This window comes from Acanthaster planci, linkage group LG13, assembly GCF_054643075.1.
Source record: "Acanthaster planci isolate LZ-2023a linkage group LG13, COTS_SCS, whole genome shotgun sequence".
NCBI classification, from domain to species: Eukaryota; Metazoa; Echinodermata; class Asteroidea; order Valvatida; family Acanthasteridae; genus Acanthaster; species Acanthaster planci.
In genome coordinates this window covers 7370254-7388031 of record NC_141789.1, presented here as the reverse complement: position 1 = coordinate 7388031, position 17778 = coordinate 7370254, and the positions used below count along the sequence as shown (strand labels likewise).

Here is a 17778-nt window from a genome sequence, read left to right as displayed (position 1 = left end):
CACTCAAGTTCTTTATTATGGTGTCGCCACAAGAAAATCCCCTAGCCCAGTCAATCTAGAGCTAACTCGAGGTGTAAAGGCTATAAATGAAACTTCTGCCAGCAACTAACATGAGGTAGATCTTGGACTACTGTGGTGTTGTCTGTACCAGCGCTGTGGGGTGAATGACTCACTGAACAAAGAGCTGGCAATAAACTAATGTTGAACAAGCATAGCTATCAAACGAGGGCGCTGCGCAAGGGCTATATGTAAATGACCTGTCACATACTCCCCTGCTTAAAGGTTCATCACTCTTTTGAAGTGCGGTTAGATATTCCGGTGACAGAGACGGTAGTGTTGCTGTTGCCATAGGAACTGTCACAGCTGGCTTTGCACGAACCTCATTTAAGCCAGCTTCTTGTAGGGTACTCCTGATGCGTTGTCTCACATTCACAGGGATGCTGGTAGCACTGGTTTCACTGATGGCAGCAGCAGCTGTGGTCTCTTCAAACCGTACTGATTTTGGTTCATCACCGTGCTCTCTCTTTCTGCTCAAAGAATCAGCATTGCTGCCCGGGTTTATACTTGATGCTGAACCGGAACTGTGCTAATTCGGTGGCCCATCTCGTCTCAACTGCACCCAGTTTGGAATTGGAGTGGAGGTAGCTCAAGGGGTTGTTGTCCATGTAGACAACAAAGTCGGCTCCCAGCAGAATGTCACGGAATTTTACGGTTATTGCCCACCGCAGTGCCAAAAGCTCCAACTTCATGCTGCTGTAGTTGTCCATGTTGCGCTCGTTCCCGCGGAGACCTCTGCTGGCATATCCAAGAACTACATGACCAGTGTCCTGTTCCTGGGACAGAACAGCACCAAGACCAAGATGGCTGGCATCAACTTCCAGGATGAATGGACACTTGAAGTCAGGATAGCCAAGAAGAGGAGCCGACGTTAGGAGTGACTTCAACTCATTGAAGGAGACTTCGCAGGTTTCATTCCATGATTCGGGAAGTTGAAGCTGGGATGGGAGGACTCTTTTGCCCTTGTTGTTCTTTGGACCACCAAGCAGCGCATGAAGTGAGGCGGCGACTTTGGCAAAACCTTGAACAAAGCGCCGGTAGTAGCTAGCAAGGCCTAAAAAGCTTCGAAGCTCACCCTCGTTAGTTGGTCTTTTCCACTCAGCTACAGCACGTATCTTCTCTGGATCTGGTGCAATTCCATCCGCTGATACTTCATGGCCTAAATACTTCAGCTTGTTGGCAAACCAGTGACACTTTTCTGGTTTCACCATCAGGTTGAATTGACGGAGGCGATCAAGCATCATCTGGAGTCGCTCAAGTGTCTCGTCGAACGTCTTGCCAAACACAAGAATGTCATCGAGGTAGACAATCAAGGACTGGAAATTCTTATCTCCAAAGGCCTTGTCCATGAGACGCATGAAGGTGGCAGGTGCATTGCAGAGCCCAAACGGCATTCGTGTGAACTCGTACAAGCCACCTACACCTGCACGGAAGGCGGTCTTCTCGATGTCTCTCTCTTCGATGGGGATTTGGTAGAACCCATGGGCAAGGTCGAGGCTGCAGAAATACTTGGCCCCATTCAGTGCGTCGAGTGCTTCATCGATTCGTGGAAGGGGATACGCGTCCTCGTGTGTCTTTGCATTCAGGGCCCTGTAGTCAACGCACATTCTGAGTTTCCCATTGCTTTTACGGACAAGGACAACTGGTGAGGCATATGGGCTTGAAGACTCTCGTATGATGCCACGGTCTAGGGACGCCTGAATGTGGTCTCTAACTTCTGGCCATAAGTGTGGGGGAATACGTCTGTGGGGCACCTTGACAGGTATATTATAAGTAGTGATGATCCGATGCTCTATCTTATTGCAGAAACCGATGTCATCTTCATCTTTGCTAAAGACATCACAGTATCTAGAAATCAGTCCTCTCAAACTACAGCGCTGCTCGTCGCTGATGTCCTCACCGATCGTCAACTGCGTCATCAGATCGGATACAAGATCATCACTCTCAGGGGTTTGATGGGCAGAAACCTCACAGTCGGATGCAACTGTTCGAGGGCAGGGGTACTCGTGGAATGCACGAGAGAGTACTGCAACTGATGTCTTCGGCTGAAGGTACAAGTCACTGTCACTGAAATTAGCAACTTGAACGGGGACTCTGTCGGCCTTATCAACACTGACAAGGGTTGGTGCAATCATCAGACCTTTCGGAAGATGCTTCGTGTGCACATCAAGTTCTTCAACCATTGCTTGGTAGACATCATTGCTAGGCCTGATAGAGCACTGTACAACATGCATCAACCAACTCTTCCGTGGAGAAGTTCTCTCTAAAGCAGGATTCAGTTAGTGTGGATACCTGTGCTCTGGTGTCAAGTAGGCATATCACCTCGGTGCCTCCAAGCTTTACTTGCGCAACTGGGTAGTCCCCTACTATTTTCTGGATAATCGAGCCTCTGTCTTGCAAACTTTGGTGGCCTGTCGTTTGGCTCACAATGGCAGGCCGACCTAGTTTAATGGCTGTTGGGAGGAAGGATGCTGGGGAACAAACTGCGGCTGGGTAGACTGCTGGGGAACGGACTGCTCTGGAGTAAACTGTTGAGCACGGGGATTGAACATACTTCGTTGGGCTTGCTCTGAAGGAGATCCATTACCACGTGGGCGGTGAGGGCAGTTACGCTTCAAATACCCTGTTGACTGACAAGTGTAGCACCTGCGGGGTTGCGGCTGACTCCATCCCCGTGGTCTCTCACTGAGGGCCTTGATGAGGGCATCTATTTGCTGCTGTTGGTGCTGCAGCTGTTGCCCCTGCTTCTCGAGTAAAGCCTTCATATCACATGTACTATCTGCAGCCTTTACTTCCTGCACTGCAGCCTCCTTCCCGGGATTTCCTTGTCTCCGACCCAGCCACTCAATAGCGCGATCCCTGACATCAAAGAAGGACAGGGTGGGGGCTTCCATATTGAGCCTGCGTAGCTCCCGCTGTAGGCCCTCATCGCGAACTGCCTCCGCGAGTCGGCCCTTGAGTGTCCTTTCTCTAGATGCCTCACAAGCCTCATCTAGTTTCGCCATTCTGGTGAAGAGCTCCACCAGCTCAAGCGAACAAGTGAGTAGGTCTTCCTGTGGTTCCTGGCGGTATGAGAAAAATTTCTGCTGCAACTGTGGGAGTGTGTCGCCATCCCCAAAGACCTTTAGTAGTACCCTGAAGATTTCCTCGGGTTTGGCTGCCACCTCGTCTCCTCGCCCTAGTACCTCCTGACGGGCCTTCCCAGCAAGGTGGTCGAGGATGAACGAAGCACCCTCTTCAGTGGTCAGCTGCGTGGATGCCAGTTGTCCCCTGACATCGCTAACCCACTCCCGGATGGACGGGGCTCCGGACTTCTCTGGGGCATTCCGGAAACGCTCCAATCTCCGTCCTGAGGCGACATAGATCTGCTTGGGCGCGGCGGATGATGGGGTTGATGACAGGGTGGATGAACTGCCAACTGCACTATTCTCGTGGGCCTGCAGTGCTGCCTTCACGGCCTCCAGCTCCTTACGCAGCTCCTCCAACTCCATCTTCCTCCAGTGAACTTGCTGCCTCAGTTATAGCTCGACTCGTCAACCAGAGAAGCTGAAACTCGTAGCTCACCTCACTGGGCTAGGGGCTGTAGCGTTGAGCACACCATCCTGTCTACGACGCCAAATGTAATAGTGAGAAGATGTGATTGACACGGATAGTGTGCATTATCTCACTCAAGTTCTTTATTATGGTGTCGCCACAAGAATATCCCCTAGTCAATCTAGAGCTAACACGAGGTGTAAAGGCTATAAATGAAACTTCTGCCAGCAACTAACATGACGTAGATCTTGGACTACTGTGGTGTTGTCTGTACCAGCGCTGTGGGGTGAATGACTCACTGAACAAAGAGCTGGCAATAAACTAATGTTGAAAAAGCATAGCTATCAAACAAGGGCGCTGCGCAAGGGCTATATGTAAATGACCTGTCACAGACAGACTGCAAGCGATGCCACCATTCACCAGCATTGTAATGGACGTGTTTGGCCCATGGACTGTCATTACAAGAAATATTTGGGGTGGCTCGGCTGAAGCTAAGAGATGGGCTGGTGCTGTTCACTTGCCTCAGCACCAGAGCCGTGCACATAGAAGTTACCGAAGCCATGGACACCTCAGCCCTGCTCTCTGCACTTAGAAGGTCTGTCTCTCTCCGGGGCCCCATTGCTCGACTGAGATGTGATATAGGGACCAATTTCATCGGCGCAAAAGGAACGCTCAATCAAGAATAGATCACCAGATATCTGACATTGAGAAACTTTGAATGGGTCTTCAACCTCCCCAGAGCTTCCCACTTCAGAGGTGTCTGGGAATGACAGATTGGAATCATCTGTTGAGTCTTAGATTTGATGTTCATTCAACTTGGGAAACATCAACTCACCCACGATGGCCTCATCACCTTCATGGCAGAAGCATGGACCATTGTGAACTCGGGGCATCTGACACGAAATAACATCCAGTAACTGACTGAGAGATGTGCCAAAGACAAACAATGATGTTTTTGCTTATTCTGTAAAAATTCTCCCTAGATTGACTTTTAGACGGGGAGTGTAATATTCATTGTTTGTGTATTTACTTGTTATACTCCACCTCATGGTGGCGCTCTTCAACTTCCTAGGTCATAAGGTCAAACACCATGCCGGCGTCCTTTTCAGACACCTCAATGTCTTGGTCACCGAGCTCTGCTATTCAGTTCTTTTTATGAGCGGATTTTTAAATTTCTGTTATTTTACACTTGAACCATTACCCTCTGACATCTCTACTGAGTCAACTGCATGATTGATCTCCAGAACCACAGTCAAGTAAGCTGTTTTCCTCAACTAGCAGACACCAGTTTCTTTGTTTAGATGTTTTAGATTTTGGCACATGTATGTGCATGAGATTAAGAAAAGTTTACTTCTTTATGATTAAGTGTTTAAAGGTCTGCCTGCCGGTAGTTTTCATTGACAACTGATTAAATTTTGACACCAGACATTATTAAGACGATTATTGATAGTTCAATCCTCCCTTAGTTAACCCTTGACGACGCGACGGGAATTTCTTCCCGAAAGTCAACTCCAAGAATTCCAGCCTCGCTTAGCTACGAAGGCCACCTCCCGTTGCCTCTTTTCAAATTGGGGACTGTTGTGAAGCTGGTGATTATGATGCAAAATTGGTCTTTTAATTTCTGGGCTACGCACAAAGACCAATTACCATATATACAAGAGCCAGGGTCTGCCTTCTTTCACCGTGTTCGCTAGAGCGTGGGCCGAGAATAAAAGCGGGCTGAAGATTTCAATTTTTACAGTGGCGAAAGCCGCTTGTCAGCACGAAGGGGTTAATGGGCTTTTACATGTAGATATCTACAGACAATTGTGTGGCAAAATAAGTTTGGCCTTCATATAATGATCTTGTAGCTTTCTGCCTACATGTATCGTACATCTATATGTAGTTAATCGATGCTCCCCATTTTAGGTTGCTTTGTATTTAATATGCATCGACTGAACTGTGGAAAGTTTTCCTTGAGCTTCGTTCATAGTTTGATGACTTTGTAAGATTTAGATATTTAGTGTTTTGTATTGTTTTATCTTATTTTATGCAGTTCACCGTGCATTAAATTGAGTGGAAACTGAAGCCCTGACCTTCTTAATTTGTGGTTGACACTAGCTGGCAAAGATTATGTTATCGTCTCTACTGGCTACACGTAATACTGACCCAGTACATACGCGTAGTGGTATTTTGGATAAAAAAAATACTGGACCAGTGTATAAACTTTGCAGGTAGTCTACTTGATATAGTTTTCCTAATAGGGTCAGTACCATGGGCATGAGTTGAAAACAAAGTTGAATCTTGCTCAAGAGCACGCGTCACTCGGGCCCGCACTTCTCTTTGTTTCACAGTCAATTGCACCGACGCCTCATATTAAGTCTTACACTTTGTTGGTCCCAGAAATCTGACGCCTCATTATTCCTCGTAAGTCCGAAAATTTGGACTTTTGAGGTATCGGACCTATGAGGCGTCAGACTTATGATACGCACACAAGGACACCAACCACTTATGGGAATAGGGCATTTTCATAAACAGTACTAGCTATCTGGAATACTCTACCAATAGGCATTCGCAAAGCTTCATCCTAAGAGATGGTATCCTTGTATGGTGCTACATGTACCGCAAGCCTTCCACCTTACATGTATACAGTACACGAAAGTGTTCTTTGAATCTGCATCAGGTGTTTTGTCCCAAATGACTGTAGAATGCACAGTGTATTGTTAGGCTGGGGTTCAGCAAACATAAAAGGTTGCCAGGCTCGAGTATATTCACGGCACACATGCTAAGCTATACCATGGGGTCAGCTGGAGGCTTCGTCCACTTCCCTTTGTCACTGTGATGTGTGTCCTGTGCTAGTATATTTTAGTTGTCAACATCCAAGACAAGCTGCTGAGTCAAAACATTGCTTAGAGTGGGCTCACATTTAGCCCACCAGGCCACTAGACTTCTTCAATAGTTGTGAGTCATACCCAGCATTACTGTTGTCTGGTATCTGCGATGGCTTGGGCCAGACTTGCCCAGTGCTCTCCCTAGAAGGCTTGGCCCAGACTGACTCAGTGCTCTCCGTAGATGAGCTTACCATCACCAGTCCTGACTAAAATGCTTTTTTTCTACCCAGGGATTCCCTGTCACATCAGAGCCCCACCTATACTCATTGCATGCATATAATCTATACTTTGCCATCCAGTTTGTGTATATTTTCCCTAGATATCGTTTGAAGTGGAGTCCATCAAAGTATACTTTTTCTCCTTCATGTAAATATTAAATTTATTGTAAAATTCTAACTGCTGACAGATCTATTGGTCTTAATTTATTTGTTCCTGTGATGCCCATATTCTGTTGATTTTGGTGAATGTGGTGCAGGTAACAAAATGGATTAAGAGTGATGTACCATCCCACTGAGGTCAACTGTAGTATCCTTCACTCTTAAAGGTCCACTCCTGACCACCATAACTCTACCCAGCAACAGTACCCTTTTCAGAATGTCCTTGTAGCTCTGCCCTCCTCTGGATCCTAATGGCCCCACCTGCTATACATGTACATCAATCACAATATTGTACCCCATTAGACCTACCCCCATGTCTGCATGTATAAAGTGTACATGTATATAGTATATAATATAGTTGTACCCCTGCATCTGACACACTATAAACCAAGCAACCATTAGAACAAATCAAGCTTGTGTTGAGCACACTATATTACGTTGTCGATGAGGACGGGATTGAACAGTCCGCAGTGTACATCAACGTGGCACAATTCAACATACCAGCACCACCGCCATTAGATATGCAGATCACAACCTGGACATGAGCTGGAAGAAATTTTGCGCAAAACTTTGCAAATTTTGCCATAGCAACAGGAGTCCAAAACAAGGACGACACCACATGAGTTCCCACTCTGTTAGCTGTTACCGGCCAAAATGCTGTTGATACATACAACACCTTCACCTGGGCCGAGGAAAGCGACAAGAACAACTTTTACCAGGTCTTCAACAAATTTGCCACATTCTGCACAGGCAAAATGAATACAACATACAAGCGCTACTTATTCAACAGCCGCAACCAACTGGAAGGAGAAACCATTGAAACATTCATAACAGCCCTTAAACCCTCGCTGAAACTTGTGAGTTTGGAGAGTTAAGAGATTCACTCATCCGAGACCGCATCATCCCGGGCATCAATAATCAAAGCATCCAAAAACGTCTACTGAGAGATGCTGACCTGACACTAGACAAAGCCATTACCGTCATGCGAGCTGCTACGAATGCATCAATGCAACTGAATCACATGGCCGGAAAAACTCAATCCATCCATGCAGTCCAGCAACGACCCAAGTGCCATCCCACAAGAAGAACCATTTTGCAAAGTATTGCAGAAGCATGAAGGATCAGACCCTACAAGCGAACACATTTAGCATAGCACAGCTGAACAAGGATCTAACCTCACCAGACGACATGGAGGAGGAATACGCATTCTAAACTGTGTTATCAGCAAGACAAGTAATAACATGAACAAACACCATGTTATCAACAACACCATCGTGTCATCAACAACACCATTGTGTTACCAACAACACTGACCTTGGAAAAGCAGCAACAGTGACTGTGTTAATAACAGCACAATAATAAGAGTAACCTCTCCTGTTATATTTAACTTAAAGCATTATATGAATTTAAGATCTTTAAGAAGATCAACCAAGTAACTAACCCTAACAATAGAGTTGCAAACACCTGTTTTGTATCCTCAACTGGGTTTATTCATTCACAGGCTAATACACACTTGTTCATTCTAAGGTGAGGAGGGATGTAGTATCCTGGACTCTTACAGGTCCACTCCTGACCACAATAACCCTTCCCTTCCCAGCAACGGTACCCTTTTTAGAATGTCCTTGTCGCTCTGTCTTCCTCTGGATCCTGATGGCCCCACTTGCTATACATCAGTCATTGTACCCCACTAGACCTAGCCCCATGTCAGCATGTATAGAGTGTACATGTATATATAATATATAGTTGTACCCCTGCATCTGACACACAATAAACCGAGCAAGCATCAGAACAACTCTAGCTTGTGTCGAGCACACCATATTACATCAACCATCTTGTCCTTGGTTGTCTCTCGTTTCTGCTAGTATTAAAGAAAGATGGCAGTTGCCCAGAGTTGTAATGACTCAAGTCAAGGACTCACCTCAAGTCCAACTTGAGTTACAATTTTTGGCGAATCAACTTGAGTCCTGAAGGGTAAATGACTCAACTTGTGTCTCTGCAACCAAATGACTCAACTCGGATCTCTCATGGAAACTCGACTTAAGTACAAGCTTATAAGACTCAAGTCTCAAAAAAAATTAAAAGCAACATTTTAGTTGGCTAGATATCTCACACCCTAATTTATTTTCAGTATGTCTAAATAAAAATGAAAATACCCCAAAATGACTTACATGTAGTTGTGTTTTTATTTTTTTTTTCAAAAATTTGTGACTCAAGCTTGGTACATGACTCAACTTGACTACACAAAGTGACTTGACTCAACTCAACTTCTTGAACTATAGAATTGACTTGAGTCACAATGTTAAAATGACTCGACTCTAGTCACCAAATTTAGTGACTCGTTACAACACTGCAGTCGCCCCTTACACATGGGTACACTTTGAAATTGCATATTCTGTGACATTCACTGAGGCTGAGCACCCCATGAATACTTCAATCAAGTCATCTTCGATTTTTATTGCTCAAAAGTTATGAGCAGGGATAGATCCTGGGCCATGCGCCCTCACCATCGACAACAAGAGGGAAAGGAGTGTTTTGTCTTTAGCACTTCCCTTTCAAAAGTGTGTAAAAAGCCCCAAAATGTAGCCTTATCCCTTTGATAGGCCATGCAAGGTTATATGAAAATTCTTTAAGTTTTTGTCCCCCCCCCCGGAAAAAAGTTTGGCCTTATAGAAGTCAAGTAAAATTTAAACTGGGGACCTCCAGAATGCTGCACCAGAACTCTGTTAACTGAACTACCAAACTAACAGAAAAATTTAAATCTTAACCCTAACAGTCTCAAATCCTCCGATTTCAATATGATTTTACATACACACTAGGGAGTTAGGGTTAATGTCTAAGATTTTCAGCATTGCTGATGTGGGTATTGTTATGACTAGATGAGATCCTTTGCTACAGTAAACTCACAGTTTCTTCACTCTGCCTGGTCTTGATTAAAAGTAGTCTACAAATGTTCGAATTGTGGTTTATTAGATGTAAAACATCTTTAGTTGTTTTATGTCTTTACTTCATCAAAAGGCCTAACAAAGAGCAAGACACTGATGGATTTGTGGAAAAGTAAACTTGTGGCTGGAAAAAGCATTTCAAGTGATGTTCTCAAGGTAAGAAGAGACAAGGATTCATCCACTGCGACAGAGCCTTCTCCATTGAGCTCCTCACCTCAAGTAAGTGAATCAAAGAAGTTCATAAAAACATTTGTTAATTGACTTTTTCCAGATGTAGATTGTTATGATAATAATTCGAACAGCTTTTAATGTAGCGGTTTCAACTCGGATCAAAGCATCTTCCATATTAATAACCCTGCTTGTAGTGCTCCTGGTGACCAACCTTCCTTTCTCCACCACAAGATACTGGTGGTGCTCTTCACATCTAATAGTTCTCCTTTAGTTACTTACTACAGGACACCTGAAGGCACTGTTCATGGCCTTGCAAGTAAGGTTTTTCCTCAAGGGTGCATTCCACCAAATTGTTATATTTCTGCACTCGAGCTCATTAATATTTTGTGATCCCACAGGATTTTTACATAAAGACAGGTCATAATCAGGAGGCATCAAAGAACTCTTTCTATCAATCCTGAATTTAGGACTGATAGTTTCCAGTTCAAGGTATTTCTTTCACACACAAAAAAATAAAAATTGCGGGCCTATTTTGGATAGAGGCAGGTGGCTACATTCAGAAATGAGCGCCTAGTTTTACTGCTATTTTTGGGGTATCTTCGTTCAAAGGCCAATAAAAAAAACTTTCATTGCTGACCCCCATGAAATTGAAACGAAAAGTTATCTTCTGGTCATAATCTTGAATTTCCAGTGACAAACGGAGGCCAATCTCTTCACGAGAGTCAACAGGCGGCACTATTTTGATCCGATTTTGCACTGTTTTCTATGGGCGCGTATTTGGTGTAGTGCAACCTGAAGCACATGTGAAGGCAGCCACTTTCTTGCCGGATTTTCGACAAATTTTGCATGTAATCTCCTATTCCAGCCAAGAGCATTGAGTCAGTAGACTGTATTGTCATTGTCACTCTCCCTAGAACCACAATCATGTAAGTCATGCTCCATTATGTTACTGCGTTGAAATGACATGATTCAAGTATTAGCCTAGTTGTGGTCTTAAGACATGTAAAAGATGGTTATAACATGAACATCGTAACCTGTTGTGTGCATCTTGAAGTTCATTTTTAGTTGTTTTGGCTGTCAGATGGAACAGCTATTGTTTTCCTTATTTTTTGTTCCTTTCTTTTTGTTTGGCTTTTTTGCAATTTTGCAAAAAAGGCATTCTTTTTGTGCTGTTTTTTCTTCTTCTTGTCGCAGGAGACAAGTCACGTGACATTAGAGGTGCACTCTCTAAGGCTCTTTCTCGCCTGAATTCTATATCCGATTGGGTTCAAATCTTGCAGATATCTTGAAAAGAAAGTGCTATAGAGGAATATCGACCTCGTGATGATGACGTCATCAGGAAACAAGTCACGTGACATTAAAGGTGTACTCTTTAAGGCCCTATATCTCCTGAATTCCATGTTTGATTGGGTTCAAATCTTGCAGATATCTTGAAAAGGAAGTGCTTTAGAGGAATATTCACCTCATGTGATGATGATGTCATCAGAAGACAAGTCATGTGACATTAAAGGGGCACTGTTTAAAGCCCTATATCTACTGAAGTACATACCCGTACATATCCCATTGATTTCAAACATTGCAGATAACAAGGAAAGGAAGTGTTTTAGACGAAAATGTACCTGTTGTGATGATGATGTCATCAGACGAGGAGTCAATTTACATTTTATTTCACCCTAACCAACAAGCATATTGTTTGGCTTACACTACACAGTACTACAAAATACTAAGTATAAGTCTGAGCCTGAAGGACCTAGTGCTAAGATTACTGCTTCTGGCTAGGTTACTTCAATTGTTATTTGTACAGAGAACAATGAAGCCATGCATTCATAGTGCCACAGCACTGTATGGTACATTGTCTTATCTATAGTATCTTATGGCTTCACAGAAAAAGAAAGTCATGTCCTCTTACAAGCGACAGCGCTCAGTACTACATTTTACTACAATTAGTAATTTTTAGCATCATGTAGGGTAAGGGTTAAAGCACAGCATTTCCTGAAGTACATGCCTGATATTGGGTTGAAACCTTGCACCCAAGTGGTCATAGTGACAGATTTACACCATCAGGTTTGTGCAGTAGATTGGTTGTTCAACTTTAAAAGGGATGCGAAAAAGCCCTCTGTTCTGTTGGCAGACAGATGACCTCTGTTTTTTTTTCTTTCCTTTTTCAGACTTTTCCCATAGAGTTTGTACACGTTTTTTCTTGTCCCATAGGGCTTCGATTGTTTCATACACCTGATCGACTTCAAACTTGGCAGACCTTCGATCAGTCATCCAAGGATGATTCTCGAACTAGTTCATCATCTTGACGTCTGTAAAAATTTGTTGTATATCCCCTTTTGTGGAAATGGTTAAGCCCTGAAGTTTCTACCAATACTATTACCTGCATCACTTTAGAACTAATCTATGTTACTCCAGATGAGCGTTATGTAATAGTCCTTGCAGCCAGCTGTTATATCTCAGGTACTCGTATAAAGGAAATAACTGGAATATGTAACCGTCAAAGTCGTATCAAGCGGCTGCCATCTTGGAACCCTTGTCATTATTCAACATGTAGTTCATGTTGCTAACAAAACATCTCCCCATGTTTAGAACAGAAATAAACTGGTTAAGATAAAACATTTACAATACACAGGCTAGAGTCTGAGTGTCCATTGTTAAGAGAGTCCACAAAATGTTGAGTCCCAAATTGGCTCCTAAAGTCGAGTGTTCTTGATTCCAACTGGTTTCTAGAGTTCTTCAGTTATTAAAAGCTGAGTTAATATGTAAATTTGAAACAAATGTGAGATTGATCTTAGCCATGTGTGTATATTTGAGTGAGTAGGTGGACAGTGCTAGGGGACCTCAACTCTTGTGTCGGAGCTGACAACATTACCTGGGACCGGGCATTGGGTCCTCATAGGCGTGGAAAAGCTAACTCAAACGGTTACCTTTTACTGGAACTTTGTACAGAGCATGATCTTGCTGTTAATACAATCACCTTTTTTGAAATGCCGGACAAGTGGTTCAACTCATGGCAACACCCTCGGTCCAAAACATGACATCTCTTTGATTATGTTCTGGATTGCAGAGCCGATTTAAGTGATATACATGTATGCTCTACCCGTTCCATTGCATGGAGCAGATTGTTTCACCGACCATCTCATGATCCGTACAGTTGTTAGACTAAACATCAGGAAAACCTACCGCTCCAGTACAAAAAGGGACCAACAATGGCATTTGGATACCTCTCAAGCTACGTTGCTGGCAAATGGTGCTCAGCTCTCAGACTCTCTCACAAAGAACGTGCAGAAACTTGTGGTTCCTTACAAGTCCTGCAATGCTCTGTGGGAAGAACTGAGCTCAACAGCCTATGATGTGGCTCACCGCATATGTAACTGTCAAACTCTCAACAAGCGGGCTGCCATCTTTGATACCCTTTTCTTTATTCAACATGTAGTTGATGTTGCTCACATAACACCAACAGCTTTTTGGTAGTCTGTAACTTTTCAGTAATCTTGTGGTTTGTTTTATCTCTAGCAGCAGCAATGATAAAAGCTATGGTTTTGTAAATTTAGGGTGATAACACTGAGGTGTTTTGCCAACTGGAAGGTAAAATGTGTGATTTTGATGTGTGAGGATGCTGGATGAATCGAGGTAGGGCAGACCAGATCAGATCTGAATAGAAGACAGACGTTTGTGTTTGCAAACCAAACCAGATCACAACATCGTCCTGTGTTTTCAGGCTTTAATCGAATTGAAAAATCATTTTTATCCGACTTTATCAAGCAACACAACATACCATTACCTTCACCTCACTATCCGGGTCAAAGGGGTCATACGAAACCAGAGCTTTTACGCGCAATCCAAGCGAGCCTGCGTTTGTTCAGAAACCTACAGCGGAAAACATACTGTCAACTCTTACAGGTAGCGCAAGATAACGACATACCCTTTACTAGCACTGGTGCAAACTGAAACGTGCTACGGAAGGATCTCATTACTGGGATTAAAACCTATACTCAACCGGAAGCGATTGCAGGGGCAGACGTCCAAAATGTCTGACGCTTTCCAGGTAACTACAGAAATTGGGAACTGAAGCCTAGTTTCTTTGCAGACGACTTGGTAAATTTTTTCGATTTCTACAAAAGTTACATCGAAAAGAAAGCATTGGCTGAATTTTGCGAGATAGGAATGTACAAGTTGCAAACTGCGATCAAGGTTCAGTTTAAAATAGAAAGGCCTGAAGCGGAAACCAAAGTTGGTGTTTTCATGTTCAGGAGTAAAAATATCTCAGTGTTTTCCAAATGAGAGGTCAAAAACGTGTTAGAAAAACATACAGAAAGACAATTGGAAGATGTCAAAGCTCATACTCAATGGGGTTCTGGCTGGGTGTTTGACAAAGTTATTACATTTTATATCAACATGGCTTTCTTTAACCCCATCAGTGCCAGTTACATTCCACTTCCTAAAGAACTGGCGGTAAAAACTGTGATCATCAACGTTCAAAATGTGAAAGATCAAAAGTGCGTACGCTGGGCAATAAGTGTTGCTCTAGGATTATATTCAAACAACGTCAAACATCAACTCGAAAGCAATCCAGATTATAAAATAAACAATGAAAGAACTTCAACGTACACAACAACAGACGGTTGAAATTTTACAAATGTGGACTTTCCTACTCCAATTTTACAGATTTCACGCATCGAAGCTCAAAACAACTTGGCAATCAACATATTGTTTAGTTACACCAGAAAAGATGGTGTGTTTATACTTTACAAACCAAAGCTGTAGGTGAGCCGAAAAACTTACTTTGTTTTAATCAAGGTGAAAAAGACCATTATTGTTGGATTAAAAATTTCTCTAGATTGATGGGCGATGTCAACAATCACAACGGTAAGAAATATTTTTGCTTTAATTGTATGTGTCACTTTCAAAGTCAAGAAAGACTAAACAATTACAAAGAAGACTGTCAAGGAATAGACGCAGCACCTGCTAAAGCTGTACTTTCCAAAAAAGGTGAACACATTATCAAGTTTGAAAACTACAAAAGCAAACAAGAAGCCCCGTTTGTTATCTATGCAGATTTCGAATCTGTTTTAGAGCATCTCCCATCAGAACAAGCCAACACAATTAGAATAAAACACCACAAACCATGCGGCTACTCTTACCCTGATGTACGCTGTGACGGTGTATGCACAAGTCGCGAAGCATACCAAGGGCAAGATGCAGCCACTCATTTCCTAAAATCGCTATCAAGAGAAACAAAAACAATTAACGAAACGTTGGCTGTTCCAAAACAGCTTCTTTGGTTGCCTGAGCTACAGAAACGCCAAGACAAATGCAACATCTGCTGGATCTGTGAAAAGTGTACATGTATATATCCAACTAAAGAATCACAGTGTAAATGTCCCATCCCACAAAGCCCAAAAACCGAATTCAAAAAAATAGACTTTAATTTTATAAGCGACCGTTGCTACACCAATTACATCTGTATGAGTTGCGAGAAACCCATCAACAAGTTTAGGAAAGTTCGCGAACACTGTCACGTCACGAGTAAGTACAGGGCCCCAGAACAGGCCAATTGCAATCTCAAACTCTGAGTTGGGCCTAAACAAACACCTATTCCGGTCATGTTGCACAACTTGGAAAAATATGACGCACATTTGATCACAGAGGGTGGTCGCGCGTTTAATGGAAGTCAAATCAAAGTCATCGCTAAAAACTCGGAAAATTATATCTTGTTTTCTTTTGGTCAGCTTAGATTTCTAGACTCATTTCATTTATTGGCCGCTTCAGTAGATCAATTGGTCAAAAACTGCACCAGAGAAGATTTAAGTTACTTTATGAAAGGTTTCCAAACAACACAGAGCTACGGCTAGACAAGGGTATCCATCCATATGAGAATATGAACTCGTTTGAAAAGTTCAAAGAAACCAGTCTGCCATCCCGAAATGCATTTTATAGCTCGTTGAAGCAAGAGACCGTAAGTGAAGAATACGCAAGAGCCAAAACTGTATGGCAAACGTTTAGGTGTCAAACCCTCAGAGACTAGCATGATACTCGCGTGTGTGTTTGAAAACTTTCGAAAGGTCTCCAAAACGAATTATGGCCTAGGCCCAGCCAACTACTATACCTCGTGAGGCTTGTCATGGGCCGCGCTGTTGAAACACTCTAACATTCAACTCGAGCTGTTGACAAACATTGATAAGTATCTCTTTTTCGAATGGGCTAAACACGTTGGCATTTCGAGCGTTGGAGCAAAACGTTATGCACAAGCTAATAACCCCATTTTAAAAGACTATGATTCAGACAAACCGACATCACACATAATGTACCTCGGCGCAAATAAATTGTAAGGTTGGGCCATGAGTCAGTATCTACCAATGGGAAAACTTGAATGGGTAAAAGCCTTGGACAAGTTTACCCCCTAGTTCATTTCAAAGCTTTCACCTTTCACTAGAAAAGGTTATATGTTCAAAGTCACCTTGGATTATCTCCAGCACTTACACGACTTACACAACGACTTTCCGCTCGCACCCGAAAACATTTCAGTCCCAAGTGAATGGCTGTCTGACTACCAAAAGAACTTGATATGCAACAGGGAATATATCACCTCTGTAGATAAGCTCGTGGCGACACTTTCAACTAAAAAACACAAGTACGTCGTTCACTACCGCACATTGCAAAAATATCTGGAACTCGGTTTATAACTTAAGGTGGTCCACCATGTAATGTCTTTTGTGCAAGCACCTTGGAAGAAAAGTTGCATCGACAAAAACACTGAGTTGCGCAAACAAGCCAACTCTTATTTTGAATAAGAGTTTTTAAACTGATGAACAACTAAGTATTTGGCAAAACAATGGAAAACGTGTTGAGAGACTTACAGGATGCCGAGCAGTTCAAACGCTTGGTTTCTAAACCTCACTACACCATTCCCAGAGTGGGATCTCTCATTTGTCGAAATGTATCCCATAATAACCAAGTTGAACAGACCAATCAATTGTGGCGTAAGCGTGGTCGACTTGTCTAGAACGTTAATGTACAAATTTTATTACAATATGTTGAAATCAGACTTTGGCAACGACTTTTGTCTATTGTACACCGACACCGACAGCTTACTCGTTCAGATTCAAACCGACGACTTACGAGGTTACCTACACCAAAAGCATGACCTATTTGACTTTTCAAACTACCCGTCCACAAACGTGCTTTACGATCCGAAAAACAAAAAAGTCATTGGTAAGATGAAAGACGAATTTGGCGGCCAATTGGTGAAAGAAGTCGTTTGCTCATGCCCTAAAATGTATTTGATTTTACTTAAAGGTTAGGTTAACTTGAAAAAAGCTAAAGGCGTAACAAAAGTTGTGAATAAGAAGCAATTGCATCAGGAAGCTTACAAAGAAGCATTGTTTGGTTGTAAGCAGGTTTTTACGAGACAACATCGCATTAGGTCGCAGAAAAACGTGGTTTACACCATCGTTCAAAACAAATTGAGCCTATGGCCTTTGGACACAAAACGTTACTTGTTATCAAAGGGCGTCAGTACTTTAGATTACGACCATTATAAAAACCGATCAAACTATCGAAGCAGGCAGTAACTCGGTGTCCTCTGGCACCAATTGATGCTCTTCTCACAAAAGAGTGCTTGGGCCCGTCTAGCAAGTAATACAGCATTGGGCTTATTAAACCTTTTTAATGTTGACCCACTTAAACTGACTCATACGTTTTTCCACTTGATAAACATCAACACTCCAGATCGGATCGGTTGCCCTCCTGACAGTACCACCTTCCTGTTCACCAGGGTAATATACATACTGAACGGCAGCATCTGGAGGAAGTTCTATCTCTCTT

General features: G+C 42.9%; 2 protein-coding genes across 10 annotated transcripts in view; one reads left to right on the top strand and one right to left on the bottom strand.

Moving 5' to 3' along the window:
• Positions 1–17778, top strand: part of LOC110982507 (meiotic recombination protein REC8 homolog) — a 388761-nt gene that overhangs the window by 222591 nt on the left and 148392 nt on the right. For all 9 annotated transcript variants that reach the window (XR_015427552.1, XM_087145215.1, XM_087145210.1 and 6 more), the window contains one exon: positions 9854–9999. Coding sequence is in view for 8 of the 9 variants with exons in the window: in XM_087145215.1 (XP_087001341.1) it covers positions 9854–9999 (146 nt within the window). In the remaining variant the exon portion in view is untranslated. The remainder of the gene's footprint in view (positions 1–9853; positions 10000–17778) is intronic.
• Positions 2499–3950, bottom strand: LOC147796963 (uncharacterized). The gene is made up of 2 exons (XM_087145105.1): positions 3942–3950; positions 2499–3548 (listed from the first exon to the last, which is right to left on the bottom strand). The coding sequence occupies exon 2, from the start codon at positions 3546–3548 to the stop codon at positions 2499–2501; it is 1050 nt and encodes a 349-aa protein (XP_087001231.1). The 5' UTR covers positions 3942–3950.